Source organism: Oncorhynchus clarkii, chromosome 7 (genome assembly GCF_045791955.1).
Source record: "Oncorhynchus clarkii lewisi isolate Uvic-CL-2024 chromosome 7, UVic_Ocla_1.0, whole genome shotgun sequence".
NCBI lineage: Eukaryota > Metazoa > Chordata > Actinopteri > Salmoniformes > Salmonidae > Oncorhynchus > Oncorhynchus clarkii.
This window is the reverse complement of record NC_092153.1, coordinates 21,046,218-21,067,422: the sequence shown is the minus strand read 5'-3', so window position 1 is coordinate 21,067,422 and position 21,205 is coordinate 21,046,218. Positions and strand designations below refer to the sequence as shown.

The window sequence follows — 21,205 nt, the reverse complement described above, 5'->3', positions numbered from 1 at the left end:
CCACACACGCGCACACACACACAACATACTGGGTTAGTGCCACACGCGCACACACACCATACTGGGTTAGTGCCACACACCATACTGGGTTAGTGCCACACACCATACTGGGTTAGTACCGCACACCATACTGGGTTAGTGCCGCACACCATACTGGGTTAGTGCCGCACACCATACTGGGTTAGTGCCGCACACCATACTGGGTTAGTGCCGCACACCATACTGGGTTAGTGCCGCACGCGCACACCATACTGGGTTAGTGCCACACACACACACACACACCATACTGGGTTAGTGCCACACACACACACACACCATACTGGGTTAGTGCCACACACACACACACACACCATACTGGGTTAGTGCCACACGCGCGCACACTCACACACACCATACTGGGTTAGTGCCACACGCGCGCACACTCACACACCATACTGGGTTAGTGCCACACGCTCACACACACCATACTGGGTTAGTGCCGCACACACACACACACACACACACCATACTGGGTTAGTGCCACACACACACCCCATACTGGGTTAGTGCCACACGTGCGCACACTCACACCATACTGGGTTAGTGCCACACGCGCACACTCATACACACCATACTGGGTTAGTGCCACACGCGCGCACACACACCATACTGGGTTAGTGCCACACGCCCGCACACTCACGCACACCATACTGGGTTAGTGCCACACGCGCGCACACTCACACACACCCCATACTGGGTTAGTGCCACACGTGCGCACACTCACACCATACTGGGTTAGTGCCACACACGCGCGCGCACACACACCATACTGGGTTAGTGCCACACGCGCACACACACACACCATACTGGGTTAGTGCCACACACACACCATACTGGGTTAGTGCCACACACACACCATACTGGGTTAGTGCCACACACCATACTGGATTACCGCGCACACACACACCATACTGGATTAGTTCCACACATGCGCACTCACCATACTGGGTTAGTGCCACACGCGCACACCATACTGAGTTAGTGCCACACGTGCGCACACTCACACACACACACCATACTGGGTTAGTGCCACACGCGCACACACTCACACACACCATACTGGGTTAGTGCCACACACACACGCGCACACACCATACTGGGTTAGTGCCACACGCGCACACACTCACACACACCATACTGGGTTAGTGCCACACGCGCACACCATACTGGGTTAGTGCCGCACGCGCACACCATACTGGGTTAGTGCCACACACACACACACACACACACACCATACTGGGTTAGTGCCACACACACACACGCGCACACACCATACTGGGTTAGTGCCGCACGCGCACACCATACTGGGTTAGTGCCACACGCGCGCACACTCACCATACTGGGTTAGTGCCACACGCGCGCACACTCACCATACTGGGTTAGTGCCACACGCGCGCACACTCACCATACTGGGTTAGTGCCACGCGCGCATGCGCACACACACACACACACACACACACACACACACACACCATACTGGGTTAGTGCCACACGTACACACACACACACACCATACTGGGTTAGTGCCACACGTACACACACACACACACCATACTGGGTTAGTGCCACACGTGCGCACACACACACACCATACTGGGTTAGTGCCACACGCTCGCGCACACACACACACACCATACTGGGTTAGTGCCACACGCGCGCACACACACCATACTGGGTTAGTGCCACACGCGCGCACACACACACCATACTGGGTTAGTGACACACACACCATACTGGGTTAGTGACACACACACCATACTGGGTTAGTGCCGCACACACACACACACCATACTGGGTTAGTGCCGCACACACACACACACACACACCATACTGGGTTAGTGCCGCACACACACACACACCATACTGGGTTAGTGCCGCACACACACCATACTGGGTTAGTGCCGCACACACACCATACTGGGTTAGTGCCACACACACACCATACTGGGTTAGTGCCACACACACACCATACTGGGTTAGTGCCACACACACACCATACTGGGTTAGTGCCACACACACACCATACTGGGTTAGTGCCACACACACACCATACTGGGTTAGTGCCACACACACACCATACTGGGTCAGTGCCACACACACACCATACTGGGTCAGTGCCACACACACACCATACTGGGTTACCGCGCACACACACACACCATACTGGGTTAGTGCCACACGCTCACACACACACCATACTGGGTTAGTGCCACACGCGCGCACACTCACACACACCATACTGGGTTAGTGCCACACACGCGCACACTCACACACACCATACTGGGTTAGTGCCACACACACACACCATACTGGGTTAGTGCCACACACACGCGCGCACACACACACCATACTGGGTTAGTGCCACACACGCGCACACACCATACTGGGTTAGTGCCACACACACACACACACACACACACACACACACACACACACCCACCCACCCACACCATACTGGGTTAGTGCCGCACGCGCACACCATACTGGGTTAGTGCCACACGTGCGCACACACACACCATACTGGGTTAGTGCCACGCGCACACACCATACTGGGTTAGTGCCACGCGCACACACCATACTGGGTTAGTGCCGCGCGCACACACCATACTGGGTTAGTGCCACACGCGCACACACACCACACTGGGTTAGTGCCACACGCGCGCACACTCACACCATACTGGGTTAGTGCCACGTGCGCACACTCACACACCATACTGGGTTAGTGCCACACGCGCGCACACTCACCATACTGGGTTAGTGCCACACGCGCGCACACTCACCATACTGGGTTAGTGCCACACGCGCGCACACTCACCATACTGGGTTAGTGCCACACGCGCGCACACTCACCATACTGGGTTAGTGCCACAAGCGCGCACACTCACCATACTGGGTTAGTGCCACACGCGCGCACACTCACCATACTGGGTTAGTGCCACACGCGCGCACACTCACCATACTGGGTTAGTGCCACGCGCGCATGCGCACACACACACCATACTGGGTTAGTGCCACACGTGCACACACACACACACACACCATACTGGGTTAGTGCCACACGTGCGCACACACACACACCATACTGGGTTAGTGCCACACGTGCGCGCACACTCACACCATACTGGGTTTGTGCCACACGCTCGCGCACACACACACACCATACTGGGTTAGTGCCACACGCTCGCGCACACACACCATACTGGGTTAGTGCCACACGCGCGCACACACACCATACTGGGTTAGTGCCACACGCGCGCACACACACACCATACTGGGTTAGTGACACACACACCATACTGGGTTAGTGCCGCACACACACACACACCATACTGGGTTAGTGCCGCACACACACACACACCATACTGGGTTAGTGCCACACACACACACCATACTGGGTTAGTGCCACACACACACCATACTGGGTTAGTGCCACACACACACCATACTGGGTTAGTGCCACACACACACCATACTGGGTTAGTGCCACACACACACCATACTGGGTTAGTGCCACACACACACCATACTGGGTTAGTGCCACACACACACCATACTGGGTTAGTGCCACACACACACCATACTGGGTCAGTGCCACACACACACCATACTGGGTCAGTGCCACACACACACCATACTGGGTTACCGCGCACACACACACACCATACTGGGTTAGTGCCACACGCTCACACACACACCATACTGGGTTAGTGCCACACGCGCGCACACTCACACACACCATACTGGGTTAGTGCCACACGCGCGCACACTCACACACACCATACTGGGTTAGTGCCACACACGCGCACACTCACACACACCATACTGGGTTAGTGCCACACACACACACCATACTGGGTTAGTGCCACACACACGCGCGCACACACACACCATACTGGGTTAGTGCCACACACGCGCACACACCATACTGGGTTAGTGCCACACACACACACACACACCCACACCATACTGGGTTAGTGCCGCACACACACACACACACCATACTGGGTTAGTGCCGCACGCGCACACCATACTGGGTTAGTGCCACACGTGCGCACACACACACCATACTGGGTTAGTGCCACACACACACCATACTGGGTTAGTGCCGCGCGCACACACCATACTGGGTTAGTGCCACACGCGCGCGCGCACACACACCACACTGGGTTAGTGCCACACACACCATACTGGGTTAGTGCCACACACACGCGCACACACACACCATACTGGATTAGTGCCACACACACCATACTGGGTTAGTGCCACACACACGCGCACACACACCATACTGGGTTAGTGCCACACACACACGCGCACACACACCATACTGGGTTAGTGCCGCACACACACACCATACTGGGTTAGTGCCACACACACCATACTGGGTTAGTGCCACACACGCGCGCACACACACCATACTGGGTTAGTGCCACACACGCGCGCACACACACACCATACTGGGTTAGTGCCACGCGCGCACACACACCATACTGGGTTAGTGCCACACACGCGCGCACACACACACCATACTGGGTTAGTGCCACACACACCATACTGGATTAGTTCCACACATGCGCACTCACCATACTGGGTTAGTGCCACACACACCATACTGGGTTACCGCCCACACACACACACACACACACGCGCACCCACACACACACACACCATACTGGGTTAGTGCCACACACACCATACTGGGTTACCGCCACACACACCATACTGGGTTACCGCCCACACACACACACACCATACTGGGTTAGTGCCACACACACCATACTGGGTTACCGCGCACACACACACACACCATACTGGGTTAGTGCCACACGCGCGCACACACACACCATACTGGGTTAGTGCCACACACACACACCATACTGGGTTAGTGCCACACACACACACCATACTGGGTTAGTGTCACACACACACACCATACTGGGTTAGTGCCACACACGCACACACACACACCATACTGGGTTAGTGCCACACACACACACACCATACTGGGTTAGTGCCACACACACACACACCATACTGGGTTAGTGCCACACACGCGCACACACACACACACACCATACTGGGTTAGTGCCACACGCACGCACACTCACACCATACTGGGTTAGTGCCACACGCGCGCACACTCACACACACCATACTGGGTTAGTGCCACACGCGCGCACACTCACACACACCATACTGGGTTAGTGCCACACGCGCGCACACTCACACACACCATACTGGGTTAGTGCCACACGCGCGCACACTCACACACACCATACTGGGTTAGTGCCACAAGCGCGCGCGCGCACACACACACCATACTGGGTTAGTGCCACACACACACCCACCATACTGGGTTAGTGCCACACGCGCGCACACACACACCATACTGGGTTAGTGCCACACGCGCGCACACACACCATACTGGGTTAGTGCCGCACACACACACCATACTGGGTTAGTGCCACACACACCATACTGGGTTAGTGCCACACACGCGCGCACACACACCATACTGGGTTAGTGCCACACACACGCGAGCACACACACCATACTGGGTTAGTGCCACACACGCGCGCACACACACCATACTGGGTTAGTGCCACGCGCGCGCACACACCATACTGGGTTAGTGCCACGCGCGCACACCATACTGGGTTAGTGCCACGCGCACGCACACACAGCATACTGGGTTAGTGCCACACGCGCGCACACACAGCATACTGGGTTAGTGCCACACGCACAGCATACTGGGTTAGTGCCACACACACCATACTGGGTTAGTACCACACACACACACCATACCAAGTTAGTACCACCCACACACACACACCGTACCAGGTTAGTGCCACCCCCACACACACCGTACCGGGTTAGTGCCACCCCCACACACACCGTACCGGGTTAGTGCCACCCCCACACACACACCGTACCGGGTTAGTGCCACCCCCACACACACACCGTACCGGGTTAGTGCCACCCCCACACACACCGTACCGGGTTAGTGCCACCCCCACACACACCGTACCGGGTTAGTGCCACCCCCACACACACCGTACCGGGTTAGTGCCACCCCCACACACACCGTACCGCGTTAGTGCCACCCACACACACACCGTACCGGGTTAGTGCCACCCACACACACACACCGTACCGGGTTAGTGCCACCCACACACACACACCGTACCGGGTTAGTGCCACACACACACCATACCGGGTTAGTACTACACACACACACCATACCGGGTTAGTACTACACGCACACACCATACTGGGTTAGTACTACACACACACTTAAGATTTACCCTGAATTGTCATGTATTAACCATTTTGTAAAATTCCTCGGTGGACCTGAGAACACACCACATTATACTCTGGCCAATGAACAGGTGCTATAGAAGATGTTAGTATAGGCCTACATGCACATTTTTGATACATCCTCCTTCATCTGTACCTTGCAGGCAGGGAAAAGCGTGAAGCCCTGAACTGCAGGACGATCCGTCACTTTGAGAACAAGTTTGTGGTCGAGACAATCATCTGTGAGCCTTAGAAGGGAGAGGGGACTGGCTACTTCAGACAACCCATGTATAGTTTCACTCACTGTCTACAGTGAGATTTTTAACCCTTCTCTCTCCCCCGTATCACCCCTCATAGATCCTTTACTCTTCTGTACTGCTGGTAGTTTTGAGGAAGAGTGGTTCAGTTGATTCCAAGTCAATACTGTTGTATAAGGTGTAAAACTAATGAATTTTCCACTTTGTGTGAAGTACATACCATTTCATTTGGGGTCAACTCTTCAAAGAATAAGATGTGTTCAGCTTTTCTATGTTTTGTGGGAATTGTTTTCTATCTTTACTCGGGGGTTTATTAATGTTAAAGAAAGTGTTTAAACAGACACTTAAGTCAGTTAATTACAATGTTAAGGTATATAACTAGATTGATGAAATATAAACTCAATGAGAGTATGCATACTTTAGCATAGAAAATGAATGATTTTTGTATCAGCTGTCACCAGTACAGTGCGATGAAACAAGAGGAATCTCACACCACAGGTCCGTCTGAAAACGGACCATGTGGTAACTAACTTGTGTATATAGTCTGTAAAAAGGAAGATTACCACAATAAATCTTAATCGTTTTATTGTTTTTTGTTCTCATTGTTTTACAAATATGATATTTAATTCTAAAGTTAAACTTTTTTACTGTGCAACACAATGGCATTATGGACTGTTTTACTTAACTTGACATCCAAAGAGATCTTGGGCTGAGGGAATAGAACACTTGTTCTTACACAATGATATATTCTCCATTTACACACTAAATTAATGGCTCTTCCAGGAGTAGTCAAATCCCATAACTTTATTGATCTTCAGACGTTGGGATAAAAGTTGACATGGATTTAGCTTACACGTTAGTCTTTGGATGAGGCTGGTTTAGTAGTACCTGGGGTTGCACAGCGTTGTGGAACATTGCAGATAAATGTCCTGAATAGAGCTGACATAAGTCTTTATGCTACATGTCAGAGGCATGTTTATTCTACATAACATATCTGAATATTCAAAAGGTTGTGCTCTGCTGACCGTGTCCCTAGGGTCCAGTTCTGGGGCTGCCTTGTGAAGGGCCAACTGGGTTTCAGACACCACTACAGTATTAAGAAAAATGGCATGCAAGACTCAACAGACCCACTTTTAATAAAAAATAAAGGATTTGACTGACAGACAAGCACAGAGCCCTCAGACACAGCCAAGCACATTGGCAATAATACTTGTACCTCTAGAGACTATATAAACACACTCAATGCATCAGTTTCAGCATGATGGAGTCATTGAAAGGTTTTGGTGCCGGTTTGTTGGATAATTTCTACAACGGCTCACTTTAATATTAGTCCTCATCTGAGGCAGTAATACAGTTTAAATTTGATTTCAGTAACAATTCACTCTTACCACATGTGCTTTCAATCCCAAACAACTTAAACATCTACATTTTCAAACCCATCCCACTGGCTTTTTATTTTATTGCAAATGGAAGTGACACCTACACACGCACACTTCAATATGGCACAAGCTTCCTTTATCACCTATAAATGCATCATGAAACCCCACCTGTCAACGATGGTAATATGGGTGAATATTTAAAACCAAACCAATAACCACACCATATATCTAAAATATTAAGACAGGAATAATATAGCAGAAAAGGAGACTATTGAATTTTTTTTTTCAAAAGCATGCCATCTGCCACGCTTTGGTGAAGACCCACTACAATAAGAAATCATTGATGCAAATGAGTGGCCAGAGTATTTATCTTCCTAAAAGACTCCCAGACAGTCAAAGTCAATCTATTCTCTGTCTTGATTACAAGGTAAGGAAGAGGCTTAAGACTCACTAATTTTGCGTTGTGTTTCTCAAGCTTGTTTTGTGCCATGGAAGCCAACATCTTCAATTAAAACTAGAACTGACCCCAAGGTTGAGAAACACTGCTCTACCCATCTGGCCTGTGAAGTGAGGCAAGTGAAGTAGTGACTGAGCATGCTCCAAGCCCTAGTGTTCTAAGCTGCTCTAGCTAGCCTTGGGCCAGAACCAATTCATTAACTACTGAATCCAAACTGAAGAGAGTTTCAAAATGGGTGTTCAGGTGAGCTGAAAACAAATCAGTTTCAGTCTTTTTCCCCTCCAGTCTTACCCACCACTAATATCTAGCTGTTATAGTCAAATGTAGACATACAGTATGTGCTTGTCTTCTCGCCTAACGTGACATTGTATAAAGTTCAAGCGCAACAATCCATCTCCTAATCCCACTAACCAATAGGAGCTGCTCCTGGTTTTAAATCAAATATAATATGAGTCTAGAAAGGCTCGGGGAGTGTCAAAAAAAAAAAAAGCATTCTCATCTCACGTCTTCTCTTGGGCTGAGAGTAGAGAACTTCATCAGGATTATCTGACATCTATTTATATCCTTAATCAGCAGCCCTGGCCACTGTACCATCCCTCCCTATATAATACATGGTCCAAATAAATAAAACTTAAAAATAAGGGCCAAAGGAAATGAGATTTTTTTTTTTTTTTTTAAATCACAATAATCCTTGTAGCCTTCCTTATAATAATAGTAAAGACAAAATGAAGCCCTAATAGTACATACAAAAACCCCCCACCATAAAGTCTCATATCATTCAAAAACACAGGAAATATCTACAAGTGGCCGTTGTACAATGTACTTCATCTGGTAGACCGGTTGAGGATAGTTGTATACTCTTCATGAACGCTCATCTCTTCCTCGTTAACTTCCTCAATGTGATCATGCTCTGCCTAACAAAGTCTTTGACCTTCTTATAATCTCTCCTCTCCTCAGTCGGCATAGTGCATGATGGACTCGACGTAGTTTCCGGGGAAGAGGCCGGTGGTGCCACTCATCGTTCCTTCGTACCAGCCGTCGTCGTTCTTCTTGATGACGTAGATGATGGCGCCCTCGTTGAAGGACAGCTCGTCCTCCTTGTCCGCCGCGTAGTCGTAGATCGCCACCACTGTCCACCAAATCAGAGAGGAGCGAAGAGGACAGGAGATGGATAGAGCACAAGGGAGGGCGAATGAAAAAGAGAACAGGAGAAGTGGAAAGGGCATGTTTAGATCAGGGTGGAAGAGAGAATCACTCGCTACCTTTCTCCATGTAGGTGCGTGGGGCCCACGGGGGGTCCTCCTCTGCATAGGGATCACTGTACTCCACCACGGCCGACTCTTCTTCCTCCTCCTCATCATCATCATCATCCTCATAGTCCTCTGGAGGGGGCGGGGTGGGTTCCTCAAACACAGCTTCTTCTACAGGGGGCGGGGGAGGGGGCACGTCTGAGACTGGGGGGGAGACAACACACAGTCAGGAACCTTGTAACTAACCAACCAGTGGAATGTAGACATGTGGATTGACACTGGCATTCCCATGCATGTGGCAGAGGGCTGGAGTGGTTGTTTGGGTATCCATGCTGAAAGTGTATGAAGACAAACTGAGAATTCTGGGGGGAAAGGAGAACACATTTCCAACACGCACAGGTGGGAAGTTTATTTCAGACAGGTTAATCGAAGTTGATGGATAGTTCAGCTTTGAAGTAAAGACAAAAATAGACTCACGTCATGAGTAACAAACACATGCACGACGGAGCCGCCGCAAAGACCAGGCAACAAGGCGGAGGAGCTAAAAGCCACTTACTGGTCTCCTGTACCCGAGCCACAAAGCCCATCAGAGGGAGCTGAGGAGTGATCTGCATGGAGGGGGGAGGGGGGGCAACAAGAGGACCTGCTATGCACACACACACACACACACACACACACCACAGGAGAAGCAGAGAGAAAGCAAAAGAGAAGAAAGAAAGAGGGGCAGATTGTAATTAGGAAAGAAAGGAAGGCAGAAAGAGAGATGTGGTGGAATTAGAATATGATAGAAGCCAGTTAGATCAGTAGGCAGACTAGGCATTAAAATGGCTAAATCAAGAGCAGGAATCCTTTCACACACAAAAAAGACAGCGAACTGCCGAGACCTAGGCACTTTGTGCCTACCCATAGGTTTGCCTGTCTTCTGAAATCAAATGGGAGTTTTTATGTATGAATTCAATACTCTAGTGAGGTTCTGGGAACTCACAAAATTACAGTTTTCTTCCACAAGAACTGAACATTTTTGTCAGCTTGTATTTAAAATGTTGTTGTTTTTTAACCAAAACGCTAAGCCAAGTAACAGAAATAATTTGGGCCGGTATACATTTTGTTTCTACAAATAAGTTACAGGATGGACCAGAAGCCCAAACGCTCCAGGATCCAAACCAGACAGTAATATATGAAACAAAGCTTTAAAGAGGCAGGCTCAATCTAAATGAGAAAGATCTCTAAACACAAAAGCCCATTTGCGTTCTGGTAGGAGTGATGTGTTTCTGCTCCAGGCTGTTACCTGGGACCTGGTTGAAGTGGGGTCCTCCGTTGGGCTGGGGCTGGTTCAGGGCCATGTTGGAGTTGGGCTGGCCCGTCAATGACGCGGGCCGGCGGTATGGCAGAGACCCCCCCACCGCAGGAGGGTTCTGTGGTTGCACCGGCCGGTTCATGCTGAAGAACTGGGGGGCACCTGGGGTACAGACAGCAAGGGGAACCAGAGAGATTTTGGTATGGTGTAGCTATGTCACTGAACTTATCACTTCTGTTTCCCATTACATGATGCACTTAATTCATGGGATCGATGTAAGCACTTTACAGTTTTTGGTATTCAGATGCCTTATTATCATGACATATTTCAAGTCAAAGACCCTTTTCAACATCACTTACTGTAAGAACACAAGAACAATTTAACTCATGCACAAGGTGTGATGATGGCATGCAGGTGGTGACTGGGGGCGACGGGAGAGAGTTGCCCTAAGAAGTGAATGAGAAAGACACCCAGAGGAAAAAGGAAAAGACAGAGTGACAGATCAGACAGTGAGAGGGAGGGTGATGGAGAAACTCTGATGATGCATGGGTGGAGAATGACCAGCCCACATGACAACATCCCCGCTGGTACACAGACAGATACAGGTCCTGGGATGATGGGAGATATGGTCGTGATGCAGGGGAGAGGGTAGTGGTGGGGGGGGGGACACTCACCTTGTGCGGGAGTGCTGAAAGCAGCAGGGCCGGTGCTAGTGACGGAAGTGGGGAGCTGGGGTGGGGGAGGGGGCACGGGTGGACCCTCAGGTGGGGGGGTGGGGGAGGGATTAGGAGCTAGAGAGAGTACAGGGAGGCCATCAGATGGGACGGGAGTAGTAGTGGTAGTGGGAGGTGGCTTAGCAGGGTTGGGAAGGGCAGGGGCAGTACCTGCACCATCAGCAGGTGGGAAAGGGAGGAAAGCAGTGGGAAAAAAGAGGAAAGGAGAAGGAAAGACAGGAGAGGGAGATAAAGACAGGTGCTCAGACACTATCAAGGGGGAAGGAAGGATAGAGTTTAAAGCAGTCTGACAGACATTATTGCTCTTTAGAGAGCTAGTAGGTGGAGCTTAGACAGTGGACAGGGCATGTGGCCAGACCTTACCTGGGAATGCTGTGGGGGGCGGGGCAGGCGTTGGCACGGCGATAGGCAAGCCCACGGAGCCGCTGCCGCTATTCTCTCTGCTGCTGCTGCGGCTGCTGCTGCTGGGGTGGCTGCCTCCACTGCTGCCACTGCTAATGATGTCACACAGCCCATCACAAAACCCAATCAACACCCGCAGGCATTAAGTCAGTATAGTATAGTAACAGTATAGATTAGAGGTTATATACTTTGTAGGGCCAGTTCCCCAGATACAGATTAAGCCTACTGCTGGAATAAAAAGTACTGTGATTTTTTTTTGTCCAGCGCTAGGTTTAATCTGTGGTGCAGGAAACCGGTCTTTAGAGCCCTATTGGTATCAGCGGACATGCAAGCACAACCTACCAAACCAGGGTTTATCCTGGCCCAAACTCCTGCCCCCCCATCTACCTAGCACTGAACAGATTTAAATGAACAGCTCTGCTTTGAGATGACATGTACAGCAATAAAGAAATGAATAAAACGCCACAGATCACAACATGACATTTAGCGGTGGTCCATTAGTGAGACATGAAGTGACAAAGACAGAGGCACGACAAAGCTGGAGGCATCTGAAGAAAATCAAGGCGAGAAGAAAAGAGGAAGGAGACTGGAGACAGGGAATGAGTGAGAACTGGATGGATGGAAGAAAAGGACCAACGCATAGATAGGTTGGAGCAGAAAGGACTGTCTGTTTAATTTAAGCCAAGGTCAACCATTGCTACTATTAGTTTTAACGTCAGTTTCAAACGTAATAATGTGCTCAGAAGGAAATAGAGAAGGGACTGACGGAGGAAAGGGATCAGCTGTATTCCAAAGCCCAAGCTTCAATTCTCTGGTGGCAGATACTCTGTCATGTAGTCCTAAAGATCTTGTTCTCACTGCCTGGTAGGAGCCTCAGTGACACCCAGAGCTGCTCGTGTTTATCTCATCTGAATATCCCCTGCTGTTACGCAGATGATAAAAATACATTACTTGGAAACAAGAAACATATTTGAATACATGCCTATCTGAGCTGTACGTTCGTTTTGTGTGCTTGGTGTAGTGCCTATTCAAAGTGTTTCAGACCAGTTTTTTGGTGATATTATTATATTAAGTCCTGTGGGTAGGGCTGGGGGGAAAAGGAGTTTAGTAGCATGTAGCTACAGTGTCTGTAATCTATTGCAGCAGATCTTTACTACAGGGCAGTTGAATCTAAGCGTGTCTGTTCAGTGAGTCCAGGGCCGCTCGAAGTGTGTTCTAGACGTGTTTTTAGCTAGCGGTGTGCTGGGAGCATGCGGGACGGGGTACCTGTACGTGCGGTTCCTCTGATTAACAGACGCAGTGCGTGCAGGGCTCTGCTGTGGGGGCGCCATGTTGCCATGGCGCGTCGGGCTCGAGACGTAGTCGTTAGGGACAACGGGAGGACGCACCGGCTCGAGTGTCCTATAGGGGGAGTGGCGCCTGCGAGGGGAGGGGTATGAGAGGAGTTTAACATCCACAAGTGAGGGGGGGGGGGGGACAAGAAAAGGAGGACAAACATGGGAACCAAAATAAATAAAAAGAGAACCAGTGAAAACTCAAAATGGGGTGTAGGTGGGAAAAGGCATTAAATGCATCAATCGTATCCACAGCTGCTGCTGCTTCGGTTCTTACACAGACCAACATCAACCGAGGACAGTGATGTCTATTGATGTGCTTCAGTGGAATAAAAAGCCTCAAAAGTATGGATGAGCAGCCAAGTATAATCTCCCCCTGTGATTGTGTAAGGGATGGAACTTTGAGCACTGTTGCCATGGAGAGCATGAACAGCCCGAATTAGAGTTGAGGGGGGAGGAGTCACATGACATCACACATATGGGGGTGGAGGGGGGGGGGGGGGAAAGCAACTAAAACACCACAGACAGAGATGCCTCCTCTACACCAGAGACTGTACTAGGGCAGTGTGTCATGGACGCCCGACATGCGTCTCATTTCAGGGGGGACATGTTTGAAGGTCACACACAGCAATTAAACATTAGAAGAGACATAAAAACAATGTTATAAACCATTACATACATTACTGTTATGGACACGTCTGTAGAGGGGGATACAAACTGGACAGGGACACATAACAGGACAAAGAAACAATACAGTAGCCCATAATGTCAATAAACACATTTGAAGATACCCATTCACTGGAACGACCCATTCACTGGAACGACCACACACCTGAAGAAATTAGGTATGTATGCACATTCATTATATCATCAAACAGCATATCATGTGCCACAGGCTAGCTTTGACCTTTTCACAAAGAGGTCTGCTCCGAACCTTAAATAAATGTCACTGAAGGTCGCTGCTGGGTGGTGAGGGGGTAGCCTGGTCCCTAGCCCACCATACGGGGCTTAGGAGGAGCAGAGGGACACTACAGCAATCTGTAGTACAAAGGGACACCTGGTGCCTGCATGATCAGATCTTGTCCATTGACGAACATGTTTTAGATGTCTGATCGTGATTGGCTGAGACTGAAAGCATGCTTTTCTCAAGGAAATGAGCAGCATGGACAGGAGTTGTGGCACCTGCCACATTTACATACCCAATGGTTCCCTTCCCTGACATGGGTGGGCTTGGCGGCTTCTGTGTGGGTGGGTTGGTGCGAGGGAGACCTGTGGCTCCGGCCTTCATGTTCTGAGCACTGGCCTATAGGACATGGTGAGAGAGGTTACAAAAACAACAACAGGGAAATACTAGTCAACAGAGCAACACGACACAACCTGGGATCAGACAAAACACACTCTGGTCTTACACGCATAACAACGTTGTTTTTAGAGTTTACATTTCGTTAGAAATCCTTACCTTAAACCTTAGCAACCACTAGGTTCATTTTAAAGGCAAATAAGTGTTGCAAAGAGAGAGAAAGAGAAAGGAGGATTAGTGACTAATAGCGAGAAAATGCACAGAAACACATGTAGCAATGTTATAGGCCTACAGTCCACAGATGTTGTCAGGGAAAAAGCGAACAAGTCACACACTGTCCTAGTCAAAGTGACTCACACCGTTAACGCCACACCCTCGCGCTTTTCCCAAGGGCCTACTACTGTCTTTGTACCAAACAGGGGGGAGTTCCCCAAAACGGTTGTCGCACTAAGATCAGTGTTTGTCCATGATCTTAGTGCTACAAAAGTTTGATGAAAACTCACTCCAGTACAAAAATAAAAATGTACTATTATCATCAGGAATCCAGTCGGTAAACGTCAATGCCCCACTGCTCCCTACCTTGACGCCGTGGCCCATGTCATCCAGCAGGCTGTAGTCGATTGGCTTGCGGATGTAGCGCACCGGCCTCTCTGGATTGGCCGGAGCAATGATCTTATGTGTGCGAGAGGTGTTCTTATTGGTGGTCAGGATGCCAATCTCCCGCCTGGCCACTTTCTCTTTGTGGATGTCCACTGTCTGGGGCCGCACAAGGGGCAGAAATACAAGAAATAGACTTGAACAAAACAGCTTTTTGAGCTAGGCCTATAAAGTATTTTTTAGGCAATATGGATGTGTGTGTGAGTGTATTTCGCAACGTGTGCATCCAATGTGTGTGTAGACAGAGTGGTCCACATCCCGGGAGCCGTACCTGTGAGATGTGGTTGATGGAGGACTCCATGCGGCGGAGCTGGGAGGCCTGAATGTCAAGCATCTGCAGGACATTGTTGGCCAAGGTGTTGATCAGGTAGGCTACGCTGGCCAGAGACTGGGTGGTGTAGTTCTTAGTCTCCTCCAACGCTCTGTGCTTATCTGGTGACTGAGGAGGGAGTGTGAGTGAGAGAGAGGATGAACAGATAGACATCAGTAACAGAGAAGCGAGTGTAGCGAGGCAATAAGAAAACAACAAAGCCAGGCAGCATAAAAAGGAGAGCATTGATATCATATAAATAGGATCTTGCAGGGGCTGAAGGATGACAAGGCAAGCCCTTATGTTTTCAGAGGGAAACAATTTCCTGGAGATGAACCTTTCCTTGCTTTTCTGACCACGACGCCCTTGTTGACAGTATGTACTGACCGACATTACTTCTCTAAAAGGACAACCCTCTACCCTCCCCATCTGCCCGGATTTCCATGGACGGTGTGTTAAAGAACAACTGAATGTACGGATTCTGGCATGCGTTTCTCTGCTGCTCATTAAGAAAAAACAAGTTTTCAGTCTTGGGGGTGTGGTTCGATGTGACAGTTACTGATGTTTGTCCCCAATGAAACACCATAGGAACAAAGCCAGTATTACTTCTTCAAAATAGTCAATGATTCTAAGAAGTTTTAGTTTTAGTCGCACAGTTTTACATCTAGTTAAGGTGTTTGGTGCAGTATTGCTCAAGTAAAAAAAATAAAAAAAAAATGTGTGACTTGTCTTTTGTAAACAAAGTCAGATCCGTTGCACTGACGGGGAGGTCGGTCTCACTGTCTGCGGTAGGATTGGATAGAGCGCAATCACAGCAGCTGTGTATCCCGTGTCAAAGGGCAAGTGAGCATTGTCGAAATCAAAACCCAACCCTCAAGTCATGATGAACTCACTTACAAAACTCATTTTGTAACAATACTGACCTCATGAACAAAATTATCCTATTTCCACTTTGTAGTCAATGTTGACACTAGAATGAATGTGTCTGACTAATATCAATGCTACATAGAAAACAGCCTATCAGAGAAGATGTTATTTGCCTTCAGATGCACTTTAACAACAGTGAAAACTAGGCAGCCTCAGTCACGAATTCCACAAATACACATGTATGCCTTACAGGGAGTCAAGAGCACCACTAAGGAATTACATCCATTCTCAAGCAAGAAGACAAACAGGTTGTCAGTATTCAAAGAAAGGTGCAGTTGTAGTGCACTGGGATGACAAGAGCACACAAACTCTCACACTTGTAGCAGTCTCAAGATCAACTGACAGCATTCTTCAGATCATTTATTCATAGCTAACCTGCAATTAACTCTGACAAAAATAGGTTTAACTCATACAACACTCAAACTTCAGCAAAAAATCATTGACAAATAGGCCTACATCAGGTAGACCAGAGCACTTCAATCAAACCTCTTCCTAACTGCGTGGCTTCACACAGTTCCAACTCCATCAAGTTGGATGACTACATGAAAGTAGTAGGCCCGATTACCAACAACGACGAGGCGGCGTACAGAAAGGCAGGCAGGCAGGCACTCGGACGGCGTGGTGCCAGGTAAACAACCTCTCCCTCAACGTCAGCAAAACGAAGGAGCCGATTGTGGACTTCAGGAGGAACCAGGCTGTCCTCATCAATGGAGACGGTCAAAAACTTCAATTTCCTCTGCATATTCATCTCAGAGGAACTGAAATGGTCAAACTACACGGACACCGTGGTGAAAGACAGTGACTCTTCTACCTCAGGAAGCTGAAGAAATCCAGCCTGTCCCAGAGGACCCTCAGTGTTCTACAGGAGCACCATCGACAACCTACTGTCGCCCCCCCACGGACATTTACCCTGCCCCCACCCCCCAATAGAAATGTATCATTACTACAGTTGTAAATATGTATAATAATATTTGTACTGTTATTGTTTCATTCACCTCTCTTTTTGACCTGCACAGTTAGTGCTCGGAGCTTAAGAATTTCACTGCACTCTAATTACTTCTGCGACCGTGTGCATGTGACTAATCTAAAACAGAAGAACAGTGATCCATTCTGTGACTAACTATATAGGCTAGGCCTATTGGGGAACCAGCAGACTTTTATTGAACAATCTCAGATTAGCCTAATTAAATATCTTGAGTCCTGGATGGCGCAGTGGTCAAAAGCACTGCACCGAAGTTCTGAAGCGTGTCACAACCGGCTGTGACTGGGAGCCCCATAAGAGGGCGCACAATTGGCCCAGCGTTTTCCAGGGTAGGCTTTCCTTAGCTAATCGCGCTCTAGCGACTCCGGTCGTCAGTTGAACGGTGTTTCCTCTGACACATTTGTGTGTCTGACATCCGGGTTAAGCGAGCAGTGTGATAAGTAGGCGGCCGGAGGGCGCATGACTTGACCTTCGTCTCTCCCAAGTCCATTGAGGAGTTGCAGAGATGAGCCAAGGGACCTAATTCAGGGAGAAATTTGGTTTAAAAAAAATATGCTTGTGGCCATACCACCCTGAACATGCCTGTTCAGGTTCGGGTCTGGTTAGTACTGGGGCGGGAGACTTCCTGGGAATACCAGGTGCAGTGAACTCCCGAAAATATTTGTTTTAATGAATACCAGTATGGAGTCCGTGCTTGAGTCAAGTGTGTGAGAATGACAGTCATGATCACAGCTGGGCAGAAGCAAGATCACAGGTCAAGACATCTTTAGTCATGTTAATTATTAACTATACCCAATAATGTCATTGCGCATTCAGTGCCAGGACGTTTGAACACTGGTCACTTTAATAATATTTACATACCGTTTTACCCACTTCATATGTATATACTGTATTCTACTCAAGGTTCATCCTATATAACTACTACTGTGCACCTATTCCTATTCATATACTGTCCATACACACCATTACACATATGATTTATATACATGTACACCAGACTCTGACATTGCTCATTCTGATATTTCTTAATAAAAATGTGGGGGGTGTGTGTACCATTTTGTGTTGTTAGGTAAACTGCACTGTTGGAGCTAGAAACATAAGCATTTCGCTGCCATGCGATAACATCTGCAAAATACACAGTGGCCAGTTTATTAGGTAAACCACCTCGTTCACAAAAATGGTTCACCGCTACAGAGAGTGAGTCACATGGCCATGGCTTACTATATAATGCAGGCACAGACAATCGAGGCATTCAGTTACTGTTCAATTGAACTTTAGAATGGGTAAAACAAGTGACCTAAGCAACTGAGCGTGGAATGATTGTCGGTGCCAGGTGCGCTGTTTGAAGCATCTCAGAAATGTCTGGCCTCCTGGGCTTTTCACGTACGACAGTGTCTTGGGTTTACCGAGAAGGGTACGACAAACAAAAAACATACAGTCAGCGGCAGTCCTGTGAGCGAAAACAGGTCGAGATGAGAGGTCGAGAGGCAACAATCGTGCAAGCTAACAGGCGGTCCACAATCAGGCAAATAACGGTGCAGTACAACAGTGGTGTGCAGAAAGGCATCTCGGAATGAACAACTCGTCGGTCCTTGTCACGGATGGGCTATTGCAGCAGACGACCAAACTGGGTTCCACTCCTATCAGCTAAAAACAAGAAGAAGAGGATCCAGTGGGCACACGATCACCAACACTGGATAATTGAAGAGTGGAAAACCCTTGATACCAACTGAGCGACTTTTACATTCCCCCGTAGAACTCCAGCTGTTCTGGAGGCAAAGGGGGGTCCAACCCAGTTCTAGATGGGAGAACCTAATAAACTGGCAACTGAGTATGTGTAAGTGACCAATAAAATGAGATTTGACAGAATTAAAAGTTAAAGGAGAAGGATAGGTTACAACAACCAAGAGCCAACTTGCTACTTAATATTCTGAATGGAGTTATTTGTAACTGCAGGGTGAGAAAGTGCATGCACTACAGCCTCTTCTAACGTTAGCTAGCTTCTCCCGGTTTGATACAGTCCTAGACAGGTACTACATAATCCTATTTGATGATAAATAACCTAACTATGGCAGCTATTAGTATACTATAGGGCGAGTCAGCTTGGATGGTTGCTGTCTCATCTCTCCCTCCTCACCATGTCACTTCCTCAAAGTATGGCCCCTCCCCCAGCTTCTATAGCAGCACCTCTCCCCCACTGCTTGGCTTTATCAGCTCCATCACTCGGATCGGCCTGCATTCGACCCAATCTATATGGAATGATTCTAGTTGTCCTCGGGTCCGTTCAGAACTGGTCTCTATATTTAAAAATGAATGTATGCATATCAGGTCAGGGTGGGAAAGCCCAGATCCATTTCGGAACCCGTCCAACTTTTTGGAACCGTGAACACCTCTAGTTCCAGGGCAGTGGCACTATTGACAAACGTTTCACACTCGGTGTCAGAACCTCACTTTATATTAGGAAAAACGTACTTCATGGCATGACTAACGTTATGAACAATTTAGCTTGTTCTGCCACTGCCAGATCCACCAGTAGTCTATGAAACACAGATTTATTTTCCCACTCTACAGTCAGTAGTACAATAAATTCGGCATTGATGATACAGGGCGTCCTATCCAATCTGCAGTGACTTGCTTTGGCACACATAAGGCTGTAACATTAACTAACTAACGCTAAATATTGGCAGAAGAACGCTTACAAGTGCCACACATGGTATATATATTTTCTTCACGACCAATGTTAACAGCTAGCTAATGTTGACATGAGTTGGGAATTTCAAAATCGTACCACTGGAGAATTTGACAGCAATGGCAGCTAGCAGTGCAGCTAACTAGAAACTAGTGGCTAGTTGGAATTAGCTAGCTCGTTTGCTATAGTCATAATTCGTTTACTTGTGGATTATTTGGTTCTCTTCTGGTATCAGAACGTGTCCCATCATTTGAAATCCAATTACATTCCGTACTTCTTTACCTTAGCTGAATACCTTGTTGTATACCCCATCACGACAGTCAATCATGAAACCAGCTGTGCCCAGATAATTCGTGCTATCTCAGCTAGTTAGCACAACTAGTTAGCTAGCAAGCATTATTTGGTTGGGTGTAAATAACTAACGAAGTCAAGTTAGTAAAAATACTAACAACTACATAAACGTTTGAGACGTGTACGACGGTTGGAGAACGACAACCAATGTTTTCATATTAGGAAAAACATAGCTACGTTCCGCATGAAGTAGCTAACTAAGGTTATCTAGTTATCTATAGCCTAGCTTGGTCGCGCTAGCAGGAGCACCCGTGCAGTCGAGTCGCTGCACCTCATCGGCAAAGCTCGTAGCCATCACTTCGCCCACCATCAAAGATGATACTCGTCGAATATATAATTGATAATGATATAAAATGATCATTACCTGAACATAGTTGCTTTCGCAATACTCGGCAACTCTTTCCAAATTGGTAAAACTATCTAATAAAGCACTACGTCCAGCTGGAATCTCCTCTTCCAAAAGCATTTGTAACTCCGCCATTTTCACATCTTTAGCAATCAATGCATGCCAGATCCCAGCCTCTCCAACGCTTATGCAGAAGT

General features: G+C 48.3%; 2 protein-coding genes across 19 annotated transcripts in view; one reads left to right on the top strand and one right to left on the bottom strand.

The window, feature by feature from the left end:
- Window positions 1-7,177, top strand: part of LOC139413044 (integral membrane protein 2B-like) — a 15,344-nt gene extending 8,167 nt beyond the window's left edge. The window contains exon 6 of the mRNA XM_071160054.1: window positions 6,501-7,177. Coding sequence (XP_071016155.1) covers window positions 6,501-6,589 — 89 coding nt within the window. The 3' untranslated portion in view covers window positions 6,590-7,177. The remainder of the gene's footprint in view (window positions 1-6,500) is intronic.
- LOC139413042 (abl interactor 2-like) lies at window positions 7,162-21,205 on the bottom strand. 18 transcript variants are annotated; one of them, XM_071160052.1, is made up of 12 exons: window positions 21,027-21,191; window positions 15,675-15,842; window positions 15,326-15,502; window positions 14,906-14,923; window positions 14,646-14,749; window positions 13,379-13,531; window positions 12,074-12,204; window positions 11,651-11,860; window positions 10,968-11,138; window positions 10,236-10,325; window positions 9,692-9,883; window positions 7,162-9,558 (listed from the first exon to the last, which is right to left on the bottom strand). In XM_071160052.1, the coding sequence occupies exons 1-12, from the start codon at window positions 21,141-21,143 to the stop codon at window positions 9,383-9,385; spliced, it is 1,707 nt and encodes a 568-aa protein (XP_071016153.1). In that variant the 5' UTR covers window positions 21,144-21,191; the 3' UTR covers window positions 7,162-9,382. The 18 variants fall into 18 exon arrangements, with proteins under 18 accessions (XP_071016153.1, XP_071016136.1, XP_071016138.1 ...); XM_071160035.1 differs by having other exon boundaries at window positions 10,236-10,322; window positions 21,027-21,190; XM_071160037.1 differs by lacking the exon at window positions 10,236-10,325 and having other exon boundaries at window positions 21,027-21,190.

Coding starts and splice junctions, on each gene's coding strand:
- LOC139413042 (XM_071160052.1), bottom strand. CDS start 21,143: ATGGCGGAGTTACAAATGCTTTTGGAAGAGGAGATTCCAGCTGGACGT. Junction 12,205..13,378: donor CAGAGGAACCGCACGTACAG/GTACCCCGTCCC, acceptor TGACATCATTAG/CAGTGGCAGCAGTGGAGGCA. Junction 10,326..10,967: donor CCACTTCAACCAGGTCCCAG/GTAACAGCCTGG, acceptor GTGTGTGCATAG/CAGGTCCTCTTGTTGCCCCC.